This window comes from Pagrus pagrus, assembly GCF_965226575.1.
Source record: "Pagrus pagrus genome assembly, chromosome: 2".
NCBI lineage: Eukaryota > Metazoa > Chordata > Actinopteri > Spariformes > Sparidae > Pagrus > Pagrus pagrus.
The window spans coordinates 6,833,335-6,849,162 of record NC_140186.1 but is presented as its reverse complement, the minus strand read 5'-3'; the positions used below and the strand labels follow the sequence as shown (position 1 = coordinate 6,849,162).

The 15,828-nt window shown below is 41.7% G+C and overlaps 1 protein-coding gene across 1 annotated transcript in view; it reads left to right on the top strand.

Annotated features, from left to right (window-relative positions):
- The window catches only part of mad1l1 (mitotic arrest deficient 1 like 1), a 55,769-nt gene extending 44,614 nt beyond the window's left edge, over window positions 1–11,155 (top strand). The window contains exon 18 of the mRNA XM_084377718.1: window positions 8,966–11,155. Within this exon, the coding sequence (XP_084233844.1) occupies window positions 8,966–9,115 (150 nt within the window). The 3' untranslated portion in view covers window positions 9,116–11,155. The remainder of the gene's footprint in view (window positions 1–8,965) is intronic.
- Window positions 11,156–15,828: the final 4,673 nt, after the last annotated feature.

The following is a 15,828-nucleotide window of genomic DNA, read 5'->3' as shown; positions in this document are numbered from 1 at the left end:
TTCCAACAAGCTGCATTACACGTCTGCCAGAAACTGCATCTGTAATAGTAAATATATGCGGATAACAAACTGAGTATCACTGCAAATTCACAGTTAATTTGGAAAAAGCTCGCCTGTTGCTGAGCTTCCAGCAGCTAAATCTTGTTTACCAGCCCAGTTTGTTTTGTTTGACTCCTATCTAAAATGCATACTGCGTTTTGTATTGGGTGCTGGCTGAAATTCACACTGCATGTAAATACCCCTTTTTCTTCCTCACTTGGAATACACTGTTAGGAATATTAATGGTGAAGAACCCACTCCAGTGGACGGGTTTCTTCTATGATAGTCGCGGCTTTGTTAAATACTACACAGAGGTCAGCGCACTGTCATCCTCTCAACTCTAACTGGCTGATTAATGACCTGTCAATCACACATCAAGGGTGACTCCCAGGGCTGAGCAGTGTTGCATATTTTTCTCTCTGTGTCAAAGTGATTCACAACAGTTCAAAATCAAACAAAATATGATGAAGTTAAGAACCAACAGGGAAGCTGTTCTTGATGCCATTTCTGTGAGCTTAGCCCACTGCCACCGTTAACTCCATTTGAGGTATAAATGCAGATTTTTTTTGACTTTCCTCCCGCTTTGAAATGCTCAGTAAATGAAGTTGAGGCAGGGATGAGTCAAATCCAAAATAAACAAAACAACAAAGACTTGTGAGTTCTTTGAACATCTAACACATGTTAAGTTTTAAGGGTCTTATATTGACAACTGTGACTAATTCCATGTTTTATTTATTTATGCTAGTGAGCTTCAGGTTGATCAGTCGTTGGGTTAATGGTGTTTATCATACCCCTCACAAAATAGTTTTCTGTTAGATGTATGTATTCATTAGTTATTTATTGCTCGCAACATGAACAACGCTTTAAAAACGGTAAACACAAAGCTGATTAGAATATAAATATGGATAGAACTGATGCTGATTTAATTATTTTTGGTGGGAGCTCTCTCTTTCTTTCTCCCTCTCTATCCTCTCACTGACATCCTCTTCCCGACTGCAGAAAAATGCCAAAATCTGCATTTAAATTGAAAGCTATTCATCTGCATATTTCTGATTATTCAATTAATTTGCCTTCTGTTTTTTTCACCCCCACCAATCAGCAGCTATGCCGTACAGTGGAATGGTTTATTGTTGATGATGAAGCTGCTGTTGGTGGGAAAGGGGTGTATTTGTTAGTGCCGTATATGTGTGCGGAGCAAAGGTGCAAATGAGAATTGAATAAAAACTGAATTGGAGAGACATCCGTGCAGGAGAGGGAGGAGAGGACAAGACAGGGAGGGTGAGATGGAGAAGAAAAGTCCCCTCATTAGCGGCAGAGAGCGGAGACAGAGGTCAACTGATCTGTGAACGGCATGCCATCACCTCAATATAGAGCCATCTGTCATATCCTCACATGCGCACACAGTCTGAGGACTCTGTTTTAACAGTAAGCACTTATCAAGACTGTAAGGACTGAAGCTGTCTTTAAGCATTTCATATAGGCTTAAACAGCTCTGAGAATTGTGTAAATTGTAGGGGAGTGGTCATCGTCTTTCAGCCACATCACTTGTCTTGCCAATCACAGTTACACATAATAGAAACCGCTCATTAAATGGATATGAGAATGCAGCAAGCTTTTCAAAGTCCAAATAAACAAAAAAAAAATTGTTGTCTGGGGACCTCAAAGTGGCAAAACAAGAATATAATTAAAACGTGCTTTGAAGAGGAGCAGCTGTTTTCCTTTTAAAGTAGAGTTTGTGTTTGAGGAGATGTCATGTTTTCTGAGTGATGGGAGTTTGTTTTGTGCAACACAATGATACAAATTACTACAATATGAAATAAGTTGGAATTAGTACAATAAAGGTTTGTGCAGTTTGTTAGACTGTCGTGTTTTAATTAGGTTACATTTACATGATCAGTCATGTTGTTGCAACCAAAACCATGAATACATGGGATCAGTTGACTCGCCTGAGGAAAACCTGTTTTTTTGCCTATTAAATTAAAACAGTTACAACCACAATTTAGCTGAATCGCCTCACATCACAATTAAAAATGTATTTTAGGAAAAATAAATTAAACACCACTTTAGCCAGACAAATTTGAAAAGAGAGCCATGACGGTCACGGCGCTCGCCCATGGTTACCCTAACCCTACCCAACCCTTCTCCCTGAGCCTATTCAAATACTTCCCACCATTATGCCACAAGTGATGTGAAAAGCATAAAAGAACAGAATAAGAATAATGCAGAATGGTTCTCAGTAGAGCGCAAAACCTCTGCCAAGCCCCAACAGTCCCCTTTAATTCAATCAAGCCTAATCCAATATTAAATACAATTTATCATCAAGATCCATGCACTTTTAACTGAGAAATTTAAGATTATAGCAAAAAAAGTCCTATCTCGAAGTTAAAGAAAGTGAGAAAAAACTTTGATCCGCATCAAAAGTGAATGAGCCTAAGACTCATCCTCCATCCATTTTTCACATCAACTGATCAACAGACCTGTAAACAAAAAATAAAGAACATGGGTGAAAACATAACCTATGAAACACACTTTAGAGGTAAAGCTCATTTTAAGGTCAGGGAAATAGCAACAAGTAGAGTTGCCTCTCATCTTTTGTGTTGGCAGTAAAACAAAGGCCTCAGTCATTGGCTTCATGTGTTTCTGTCTAACTGTCTGAGGGGCGAGGGTGTGCACCTTTACTCTGAACCTGTCTGCTTTGGGAGAGAAGCATGATTTGTCATTCAGGCAGCATGCAGCTCCTTGGTTGGATGAGGTCACTATAAAGCCCCGCCCTGCATCTCAAGCCAGGAAGTATCGATTTCCTTTAATTGGATAGACAAATGAAAAGAGGGGATGAATGGGATAGCACTGCTCCTCTCCATTGTTGAGGTGTGGGCTTCTTCGGTTTTGTGTGCAAGTTTATCTTGTTAGGTTCTTGCCGCTGATCTCGGGGAAACGAATAAAAGTTTTATTCCGTCTGTCTGTTTTATATGCTATAGATGAGGTTGATGTCATGCTGTAGAAGGAGCCTGTAGTATTGATATTTACCTAAACCTCACGTTGCATATATTCTGCATCTCCATCCCTTTGCCGGTGAGAGAAATCCAGTCGTTTTCTAATATAAACAGAACGTGTTGGTTTCATAAAGGTCAGATATTGTTTAAAACACTTTTTGGTGAAGTGTGAATATGCAAATAAACATTGATAAGGTCAGTATTTGAATAAAACTGATTTAAAGAAATACCTCCCCTGACCTTTTGTTAACTTCTTTTGAATTTGTTCCCTGCGTAAGGAAGGAGAAACAAGTGGTGCTGAATGTTACACTCTGGGCCACTTTAAAAAACACTTTGCTTCTCTTTCAACCATTAAATGTTTTTTTTCTCCAAAGATTTCTGTTGAATTTTAGTCAAAAACTATTAATGGATTAGTCAGTCTGCAAGATGTTTTACTATTTTTGAATAGAATCACATAATATTAGTGCTTCATTCAAGTACTTCATTAGGCAGATGAGCTATTAGAAGTACACCTACATTTGCTGTCATTTAGGCAACCAGGTAGGGTCCCTCTGTGAAACATTAGCAGAACAAGCATGCTAATTTCATTAATTCACTCATAAATCAATTATGCACCGATATTAGTAGAACAACTGTCAATCATTTGAAGAGCGCTTTAATTTTTCAGGATGTGTTTCAGCGCAGTCGACTTTTATTTGACTTGGCAATAGATGAGCTTTTTGTTTTAACGTTTCATTATGAAGTAAAGTGTTGATGGCACAATTTACTGACTGTAAAATAAAGACACCATTGGCGTTTAGATTGGTTCCCTATAAACTTTGCTCTCGCTCTGCTATTTCGTATGCCAGCGGGTCACAGGATCTCTTGGGGAAATTAAGGCTGACTGGAGTTCCAATCAGGCTGGCAGCCATTCATGTCTCCATTATAGACTTAATGAATGAATAAACTTGTGTTTTGTCCTGTTGTTGTTGGTAGTTGCCACTCTGAGGAGAACAGAAAGAAATCCAGTTGTCTTTGCGACAGTGGCACCCACAATAATACCACTTGGAAACGCTTGGAGGGGGAGAGTTATCCGTTTCCACACGAAGAGAGATTACCCAAACCCAAGTCAAACACAGAAAAGAAGCACTGGTTTAAAAAAGGGGAGCAATTGGCTTTTGCAATTTTCTGTGTTTGGTCGTGTTACTGACTGTGTAGAATGTAGATTATGCAATTGTGGTAGAGGAAGGAGTTGGAAATATTACTTTCTTTTCAAACATCCCTGGCATGACATTTACTTTTGGTGTAAACTTTTAAATTGCATTTGGAAACTATCAGGATGCAGCAGGTAGAGAGAGAAGGAAGAAACGATTAAAAGGTGAATTACAGCATCATTAAACAGAAACCCTATCATTTACACACTGTTAATCAGAGTGTTAAGGTGGAATTGTCCTTCAGCACAGGAAGTCCAGCCAGTGATTCTCATCTAAACTTATGAACTAGATGAATAGCAGCGTTCACATAAGGAAATATTTCCCCTCTCACTAGACACTTGCCATTCAAGCAGCAAGGTTGAATCCATTTTACTGATACAATCAGGAATAGTGTAAAACTGCACTGAAGATTACCTTGACCGTATACTACCACAACATTACACACATGTACAAGGCAATATCTATAACATTAACATTTATGTCTCATCATTTTCAAATGGATCTTTATGTAAAAAGGTGTAATTTCATACCATTTTGTTTGGTCTGCAGTTTGAATGTAGAAGTACGCTGGTTGAAAATCAGACAATCTGAGACACAACCTTCACCGTGTGGGATGTTTGTGTGAAGGCTTTGCACGTCAAGTGTCACCAAGTTAAGGAGTTGTTATGCTTTCCTTGTGTGCACTGGTATACTGTCTACTGCTCTCACTCACTTTCGCATGATGAAGACTAGCCTTGGTGGAAATGTCTGTGCACACAACTACCCTTGCTTTTTTTTTTTTGACACTTAATAGATGTAATTGGTTAGTCAGTCCACTCACCACTTTCATCCTGCCTGGAAGGTCTCAAGAACTCTTTGATAGCACATATCTATAATTAACAGAAGATGAGCCCCAATAATTTTGATACTTCCTTGATGTTTCCTCTAGCACCACCAACACGTCAAAAGTTTAGTGTGACCAATAACTTTGGTTTATGATCAGATACTTCACCGATACAAAACTAATGACATTCCCATCAGCCTCAGCTGTACTTTGTCTGTTTAGAGCTAATTAGTAAACGTTGGTGTCACGGTCTCGGCAATATTGTCATAGCTTTGTCAGAGTGAGCCTGTTAGCATGCTGACGCTAGCATTCTGCTTAAGCCACCGCTGTGCCAAAATAAAGTCTGACAGGGCTGCTAGAACGCCTGTAGACTCTGAGTCTGTAAAGAAAAAGACAATTCAGGGTTCAACGTTAATGTTTTTTTCCCTCACCTGGTCAGGCAAGTGGGTCAGAAATGTGTTTGCACAAATTCAGTTCTTACGTGCTCCTTTAAAAATTGTTTTTTCTATTAGCAGTTGTCAAATAACGACAAGACCTAACCGCAGGCCACTAGAGAGGGTCCATCTCGGGCGCGGTGTCTCTCAAGCCGGCATGTTTAAACTGGTAATGGAAAAGCGAATCAGTGCGGCACAGTTAAACTAAAAACAGTTGAGTGGAAAATGGATTCTCCTTCTTGTGCTTACTACCTTGGATTTACACTAACATCCCCTTCCAGACCTGGACCACTGCCACTTCAGTTTTGTGCCCATAACCTCTTTTTTTAATCTTTGTAAATCTGTATAACCTTTGCTCAGCCACCTGTGTATGTGTGCGTGTCGGCAACCACATTTGGCCACTTAAAATCCAAAGTTATGTGTGGACACTGGTGTTTCTCCAGACGATGAAGCGGTTATCTCAGTTTTCCTTTCCAACTGACTGTGGGAGGCCTCACCGTCCTTGGCTCCCAAAGGCCTCAATCAACTCGTCCACTATGTCTCTCACACACACACACACACCCACTCATACACTAAGTCTGTTCTGAGGACAAACTTGGGCAGAAGGTGTTTCAGACATTGGGATCTCCATGGTAACTGCTCGCAGTGTTTTTCTTTGATGTATGTGCTTCATGTTCCCAGAGCCCCAGCAGTTTCTCGAGCCGTGTGCACACACGTGTTTGTGTGTTCGCTTGTGATGAGAGTAGCAGCCTGAGGATATGGCATAGCTTTCAGACAGCCATGCAGGGAGAGAAAACACCAGGGACCGTCAGGGAAATAAAGCCTCAGAGTGAGGCACTTAGATGGAGCGGCGGACAGTCGTCATGAGAAAGCTGGTGTGATTAGAAAAAGCCTCTCTGCGGTGTCCAGGCCTGTGCAATAAAGATTGATTTAGAGTGAAATAAAGACCACACAGAAGGAGTAATGCTCGAGGAGGGGACCAAAACGGTGCTGTTGTGAGGTGTCCTTCATATCAAATGTTCCACAGACGCTTGTCTGCTAAATGTAAACAAGATTTTAAGTAATAAGCTAATAAGATGTTGAGAAAGTCACTCCTTAAGTCAAAGTAGTCATACTCCAATTTAGGAAGCAGAATGTCTGAGATGCTTTGAATTATAGGATTTGTAGTCTCTGTCAGTTCTTCCTTAAAAAGTTTTATATCCCAAACATGTCAGCCTCATTCGAAATTTTTCACCACCTCACCGTTTATTCGTACATCAAACCCAGAGGAAGGAGCTTATTTTATACTAAAGAGTTCTTTGTCTGGCAACTTTTTGATAATGACCCAATTAATGACAGGAGTACACATTTAAATAGCACTGTGTCCGGGTGTCACGGTGGCCTAGTACTCTAAGACGCTTACCGCGTAGCCGCAACAAATCCAGCTGGAGACCTTTGTTGCATATCATCCCCCAATTTCCTGTCCACAGCCTCTTGACTGTACACTGTCCAAAGAAAAGGCCAGTTGCCGACAAATACTAATAAAAAAGAAAAGATAATACCGCAAGGTTAAAATGACTTATTAGAAAATAGGAAGAAAATTGAAATAAGAAAGCGGCAGTAGCTTGCATTAGCTTGAAAGACTCCCTTCACATGTACAAAAAAGGACAAAATCGTGTAGATGTCTTTTTCTCTATGTTTTGACAGCGGTGGCATTGCCCACATCAGAGTGAATGTCATCTTGTCTTGTTCTTTGAAGCTGGAATGAAAAGGCGCCATCAAAAATCTGTTTTTTGGTCTGGAATTCAGAAATAACTTGATTTTCTGTACGGTAAAGAACTGCTCTTGCAATGAACTTTGTAAACTGTAGGAACCATAATCAGTTTTTAGGAAGGTAGAATCACTACATCGAGTGTTCTCCTTGAAAAAAGTGGATTTAGACTCGAATTACTCTGAAAGAAGACTCCATTCAGGCAGAATGAATCAAGTGTGCTGTTGTATCATAGAAATCTTACTAGATAGACCAGATTAAGCCTTTAAGTGAAGATGAGCAGGAAGCTTTCAGTGCTAAAAATCAATTAACCCTAAATCTTCTCTCAGCTTCTCTCAGTCAGCGTTGACTGTAAGCTAGTGTTGGTTGCATTTTTGTACATTTAGCTAAAGAACAACACTGAAACAGCAAGTCACTCTATCTGTGTCTCTGGAGCACTCTCCATACTGCTTTTAGCCTCGGTTTAGCACTGTGCAGTCAGCTAGCAAATGTCATTAGTTCAGTTATCCTCTCCTCTCTCCCATTAGAGATTTGTGGCTGTTGACACAGAAGTGAACAGCTGAGTTCACCTCATCCTGTTGTGTGCGAGGAAGCACACTAATTGGTTTATCAAGTAGGATTTACTTCATTTAAAAAAAATAAATAAATAAATGCATCAGCTACCCTTCTTTCCAATGTCCTATTAATATAGCCTGTTAAATTTTCAGATGATAATGCTGAGCCAGATTGTTTGATAATGAACTTCTTAACATGTAGGTAAGAATTATCATTTGGTAGCCTGTTGCTATAACTTCTGGGAGAGAGTGAGGAAGAAAGTGTGAGTCACGTCAGATCTTCATCAGCAGTAGTGATTGTTTAATGGTCTTCACCTCCAGATTGTTTGTATATTTGTACATTACTTGTACTGTACATTAGCCATAAAGCACTGAGGGTGTGTGTGTGTGTGTGTCAGAGAGCTGGAATTCAGGTCAATCACTAAACTCAGCACTCACCAGACGGCTCTTTCTCTACTTTTCACCCTCTCACGAAGTAAAGTACATTTCCCCTCCGGCCTCAGTTAACAGTCAACATAAACACACAACAATGAAGGTCGACTGCAAATAGAAGTTATATTATCTCATCACCATGCATCCTGCAAAAAGAAGTGTAGAAAAGTGTGAGAAATGGTATTAAAAAATACTTGTATATGCTAGCCAGATCAAGATCTTCATGACAGCGGCCGGTTGGTGCTCATACCGCTTTTCTAACAACAACAAGAAGTTGCTGCTTTAAGTCAGATCATATTCTATCATGTTTTTTGGGAAGATCTGTGTCCCTTCCACACATTGACACAGGACATTTCTCAGACGTCTCCATATCTTCCCAGCATGTCATGGGACTGTGCTCCTCACTACCTTCCTCCCCTCCCTGCAATGCCTTAATTACTTTATCCCTCGTTTCTCTCCTCATCCTTTTTTCCTTCACTCCATCGCCCCGAGCTGCTCCTCATTCCTTTTAATTAATCCACACAGATTTAGACACCTTCACCCTGCTGTGAATGCGTACACACACACACACACGCACACAACACACACTCACATACTCACTTGACAATCCCCTCTAGACAATAACAACTTTAAGTGCGCTTGCTTCACTTTGAAAGTTTTTCTCTGGAGAGGGATGTAGTGAAAAACCCAGGTCTTATTGTTTGGTATTGTCTTTTGATAGCTGTGTGTTTGTGTCTCTGTGTGCAGGGCTCGAGTGGAAGCATGCAGCTCATGGAGACCGAGTTCTCCAAAACTCTGGGAGAGATGGTCGCCCTTCATCTGCATCACCAGAAGAGCATCCCGGCGTTCCTCTCTGCTGTGACCCTCGACCTCTTCAGTCGACAAACCACAGTCTGAAGTCATTTGTTACCATTTCAGACAGAAGGATTAAGAGTTTAAGATGGTTTTGTTTTTAATTCCCTGCGTTTTTCGCTTTCTTTCTCGCCTTCTTTCTGTCTCATACGATATTCACAAAGTGTTCGAAATGTGACGGTGTTTTCTCAAAAGCTCTGACATATGAATCGGGCCGTCAGTGCTGTTTTGTGGAGGATGAACACCTTGTTTGATGGAATACCTCCAACTTGCATTCAGACAGCTATGAAAGCTACTTGGTATCCCCATTTGTACACTGAATATTTCATCAATGACACATTGAAAGATACATTTTTTCTTAACACAACAAAGTTGTCATCAAAACAACACAAAAAGGCGCTCGGAGTTGGAGCTTTTTCTTTTGTTTGTTTGTTTTTTTTACAGTGGGATTTTGAAAGAGACTTCCCACCGAGTTTAATACACACCGCGTGGAGCAAACACTGTGTTTGTGTGGGTCTCTGGATCTGCAGCAGACGTGTTTTGCATGGTCTTTACCAAGTCTTTGACTCTTTTTATTCCGTCTTTTGTGGCCTTTCTCTTGGGGCCTTATAAAAGGTTTCACCCAAATGTTTTGTGGTTACAAACAATCCAAGCCAGAGTTAAAGAATTCATTTGAATACAAGCTTTTTTTCCCCTTTTACTTGTGTCCTGAGATGAATTGGAATTTGAAGTTGGTTTTTCTCAGTACATCCATACGATTTTATTATTCTGATTAGTGATTATGTGCTTAAATTGAATATAAAATGAGCCCTTGTATCTCTAGACCTTTCTGTTAGAAGGGAAGATACAGAGATGAGAGCTGACCTTGCCTCCCTCTCGACACGTTCAAAATTGGCTCTACGGTTTGACTGTAGAGAAACAAAATCAATATTTGATCTGTAATAACCTCACTAAATTGCAAAATACACAGTTCATATGCACAACAGGCATTACGATGTACTCAAACGGAGAGAGTTCAAGAGCGTTTGTCTGCCACCTGGCTCTGTTGCATGCCCTGTTGACCTCAATGAGCTCGTCTCTTGTTTTTTCTTCATTGGTGCATAATAGAGAAAACTGAACAAACAGCCATGACACCAAACCATTTAAGTAAGTGAGTAAATGTGTGGAGTCATTTCAGGTATTCTGGATAGAAGACTCGTGGATGTAGGTAGGGATGTTTCTAGCATTTGCAGTAAGTTTAGATGAGATTACCTGGGTTGCATTTTAATCAATTTGAACAAATGTGATAGTTCTCATTAGCTTGAGCCATTTGTTTAAAAAACTGTGTCAGCCTCATCACAGATAACCTGTTTTTTATGACAGGGTTTTTACACTTTCCTCGACTCACCTTCTTCATTCATATTGTTAACAGTGTGTCGTAAAGTAGATTGGACTGAGACAACACACACACACAGATCACAGGGATGCTATAATGTCATGAAAACATTTTCGCTGTTGTAACCTTTGTGACACAAGTCTTTGGATATGAATTTGATCAACTGTGAATTTTCCCTGTTATTCATTAAGTTAATGATTGCGCCTGTGTGTGTGATGGCGCGAGCTCAAACATGAGATGAGAAATTTCTTGGTAGCGATAAAGAGAAACGGCAGAAACGAACATGGGGTGAAGAGGAAGCGAGGGAGCGATCCAATAAAAGTGAGAAACAAAAGGAAGTGAACTGAGAATAAAGCCACTTATCACAGCGACAATATAAGATCTCCAGCTGGTGCAGCCATATGTCTCATGAGAAAACATATTCTCCATGTGCAGTACATGCCACATACTGTCCTTGTTTTTCTCTTCTTTTTTTCCACGCCCTCGCTCATTTTCACGACACAGCACATCTTCTGCACACCCCACAGCTTTCACCTAAAGGTGATCTTTTAGAGGGTTTCATATTAGATGTGCAGTACGTATAGCACTCGAGCGCTTCAGCCGTGTGTGATGTATTGTGCCTTTATCATGAATGCATCTGATAAAATGACTGTACGTTCTTACCCTTTGACTTGCTGAAATTTAATCAATAAAGCATATGTGTGACTGACTATTGGAAATTTGAATTGACTTGACTTGTGTTGTTACTCACCCGCCGCATGTCCGAACAGAGCGAGATCAGCGGCTTTGAGAAAGTGGAAGATTCAATATCTATTCTCACCACCCTGTTGTCTCGTGGCCCTGTGACCCTGGGTGCTGAGTCGTCAGGTGAAACTCCCTGGTAGGTTCTCCAAAGGCTGTTAGTTCAAGGCTAGAGGCCAGGCAAGTGTGACCCAAAGGCCTCTGTGAAACTGTGTCTTCGTGAAAGAGCAACATCAACAGGGACTCCTGGAAGGAATTCTGTGGTTTTCCTTTATCCTGGTTGAAAAAGAGAGGAAGTGGGGGAAGTGGGAGGGGAGGGGGAGAAAAAAAGGGTACACCAGAAACGCCCTTCACCTGTTGTGTGTATTCTCTTCATGTCTGTGACCTTCCACAGACACAGTTAAACTGTAGTGAAATGCTGCTATAATGTCGATATGACTGTCCACAAGCAGGCGAGACTCTGAATCTCTAGATGATGCGCTGCTGCAGCCTCGCTTGGCACGTGCGTGAACCACGCTAGTCACGGCAGCTGTGTGGCTGCGCTAACCTGTTTACGTAGGCAAATGGGAAAAGAGGTGAAGCAGAGGTGCTGCAGATATCTAGACGGCAAGTGGCTCGCTGTCACTCAAAGCGGCCAAGCTCTTAATTATGCATAACTTTAAGCATTAATATGATTGAAATAAGTTTTATAGGAAATCACACACACTTGTTTTTTTATCAGGCTGTAAACGTGTTTATTTTTTCTGTAAAGTTGGGCTTTTTAAGAGGGCGTCCGTGGGGACTGACCTGCTTTCGGAGCCAACCACAAGTGACCATTTGAGGAACAAAAGCTTTTTGGAGGTTGCCGCTTGGTTCAAACTATTTTTAGTGCTTCGTAAAATAACTTGATCCATCGTTCATTTGAATGAGGCCGCTCCATTGAGGCACTAGAAGTGCAAACACAGGAGGGCTTTAGCAAAAAGAAACACCAGGTTATTCACCACAAAAATGAAAACGGCTCAACTATTTACTGCGATGCAATGTCATCTGGCAAGGCACTGCGCTGTCCAATCAAATGTTCACATTCCTTGTAGATTACTGTAATCTGGACACCATATTTCTATTTACCTGGTGAAAAAAATACAATGCTATAACTTGCCAGAGCAGTAAAATCCACCTTCATAATGTTTTAAACCACTGCAGCGTTTTAGCATCTCATAAACTGTCACACCGATGGCTCTGTTGCAGCACTTCCTTTATCATATTTCACTATCTCACCCGTACCTGAAGCACACCTCCTCTAACGCAGCCTGCTGTTTTCTGTCTGAACGCCTACCAAGTGTGACTCAAAGACCTTTATCTGCCCGGACCAGGATACCAGGGGACCCCTGGGAGCGCAGCTTGTAGGCGAGCATCTCATGGCTGAGCCTGTACCTGTTTGCCTGCTCAGCCTCAACCTGAAGAAGTAACATGGGGGCAACCACCCACAAAACTGAACAAGTGCACAGGTCCAGTGCGTTGCCAATTGGGTGGAAGGGAAATTTTTATTTACTGAACCTTGCCGGCAAAAACTAGCTTTTGGGAGGTAAAATCTCACCCCTTTGTCACCGCAGTGGAAGGTGGAGAATTACCAACTAGATGTAAATATCACCTCTATGGACAGCGCCTGTTCTGGAGCTCCCAGATACAGGCTGGACTGGATACAGTTTCTGGTGACTGCCTTGGTGGCTGTAAAAGAGAGCTGGACACTGAGAAGGAATCTGTCAAGCTGAAGACCGAGGTATTCCTGGCGTAGGAGGCCAAAAAACAGAATCTGCTGGTCACAGGAGCAAAAGCTCATATGTGGGACGAGTTTGAAACCCGATACTGTTTGGAAAAGGGCAGACACTTTAAAAAAAAATGCTCGGCAGGTGATTGTAAGAACGATTTCTCTAACATCGTCTATCGCAGGCTGACTTCAGCCAATCAGATTAACAGTAGGACAGCGCTACCACCAACAGAGCCTGTCGGTAAGTCACACTCCTGCTGAAGCTTGTTCAGAAAAGAGCTGCCATTGAGTCACATCTCTCGCTGTTTGTCATACCTAAACCACTTACTACAGTAACTGCCAGCAGTTCCTCATTGCTTCAACCACTGTTCAGCCACGAGCGCATCACCTGAGGCCTGGAAAGACGGACATACGAGATCACACGATCAAGTAATCTTGCGAATTCGAGTTGAAAACGAGTTCAGCAGGTCATAAAAACAGGATTTATCTGACAAACTGTCAGTCGACACAGGCAGAGGTGAGACGTTGTCTTTCCCAGGCATTTCTGAGCAGAGGAGAACGGCTGACCTCTGTGAGAGATATGTTGGATGGTGGAAGGAACATTTTTATTTCATTTCCTCGGTGTGTTTTTACAATCTAGAAATGTGTATAGATAACAGCAGAAAGAGCAACTCTGTGGTGATTCCTGAATGTGCTTGTACAGCTGTAATGTTTGAGTCCTGCCTACAGAGAACGAACAGTAAAACCTTCTCTATTCAGCCGTCATGCACTTCATTTCAATTTCGGTCTCTCACTACCTGTTATACCCTAATTTTCTTCCTGGCCCTCATCCTCTGCGCTTTTCCCGCTTCTCTCCACTCTTTTATTCATTCCTTTATCTTTATTTCATCAGCCCATCATCTCTCAGTCGAAAACAATTAGTACGCCCCCTGATATCTCATTAACTATAAATGAGATGGCAGAGTGAAGTTGAAAATGCCAAAGCTGAGCTTAATAACTCTGCAGCATACATCAGGTTTCACACACACAAACACGCACCAGTCCTCGCCGAGCAATAAACAATCCATTTTGAAAGGCCTGTGTTTTAAAAAATAGGCAGCAGAAATAATTTCAAGGCAGCACTAAATTTTTAAAATGCATGTTTAATTTATAAAAAAAAGTACAGGAGTGGGATTTCAACTTCATCTTTCAGCATTATTTTTTTTTTTTCCCCCACCACAGAGAAATATTGATAAGTGAGACCTGCTGAGAGGAGACATCCCCACTACAGAGGAGAATCTCAGCTGGAAACCAGAAAGACTTATGGGGCAGAGAGAGCAGAGAGAAAGAGGACCTGTCACTTCTGTCTTTCATCTCTCATCCCTCTTCTCTTCCTGTCTATACCTTCTTCACTTAACTCTCCATGTGCCTGTTTCCACTCGCACGGGAAGCTCAGTATCTTTTTCTCTCCGAAGAGTCTTTCTCCCGCCTCTTCCTCCAGGCTCCCGCTCACTCCTGCGCTAAAATCCCAACAGAGAGAGACAGAGCAGCTGTCGTGCTTTCGCTCGGATCTGAGCCTCTTTTCCTCGGGTTTCCCTCGGAGTAGAAGCAGCGTGATATTGTACTCGCTGAGAAAAGGTGTGTGAGAGTGTGACGAAGCCTTCATGTGTACATACAGTAATGTGTGGCGGGACAGCAGTCATCGGTCGAACCTTTACCTGTAGTCGCACTGTAGCTAATGCTCATCTTTTAAAGGGTTATTCCTAAGTCGCTGAGATCTAGAAATGCTCCCACATTACTAAAAAGAAGCCCCGCAGGACAGAAAACACGAGCAGTCAGATGATCATAAAGCTTTTGAACAATGAATCACCAACCAACTTTCTGGTTCAACTCTGACCTAATACATGATCTAACAACCCAATCGCCACGATTAAATGTTGGTACTTTTCTTTCTTTCTTCTTGTGACAATGCTGTGCTTATGCTCTGGTTAGGTTTAGTCACAAAAAACACTTGATTATGAACAAACATTATGGTTTGGCTTAAAATACCTCTTTTAGTCGCCACAGACGGGCTGGAAATGTCCCGGGGTCTCCTTAAAAACATCCGGTTTTGTCGCCACAAACACAACTGGAGATGACCGATCCTTGCGTCAACCGTTTTCTGTTGGCACAAACACGGCTGGAGCGATCCCCAGGTCGCCTTAAAAATACCCAGTGGTGTCACGCTTACAAATGTTTGGCAGCCGTGTCGTTTGTAACTCCCTCATCATCCCCTCCACCCTGTGAAAGTCAGCACATAAGCATGTGAATGTGATGAGGCAGGTTTTGTACAAATGTCAGTATGGTACATAGCCTATGCCACGTCCAACTTGGATGTATCTGTGGTATGCAGGAAAGCTAATGCTAACTTATTTTAGTGACTGGCTGGTTCTAAACAAACATCTCGGTTAATCAAACTTATTTAGAGGGGAAAAGGTTTATCTGTTGGGTTTTCTCTTTTTCCTTTTTTACAACCTGTCTGAACACAGACATATTGATATATTTTCAAATGAGATATAATTTATGACAGTGCCGTTTGTGTGTCACACTCTCTGTACAGCCCTACATCACCCACTCACAAGTTCTGCAACACTGAGGGAGACACAGCACCCCAGCTCTATTTTAATCAGTCTGTTAATTAGTCTACAGTGCGACATAGGCCTGTATGTTGCACGTGCTGCGCATCAATCTGCCTGTCCATGAATAAAGTTACCGCAGTAGCACACTTGCAAAACAGCATTGAGCTGTGAGTGTGTGTGTGTGTGTGTGTGTGTGTGTGTGTGTGTGTGTGTGTGAGAGAGAGAGAGAGAGAGAGACAGCCGCTTGTTTGTGTGTGAGGTGAATCATAGTGCATCGCCGCTCTGCCTGGTAGTCGTG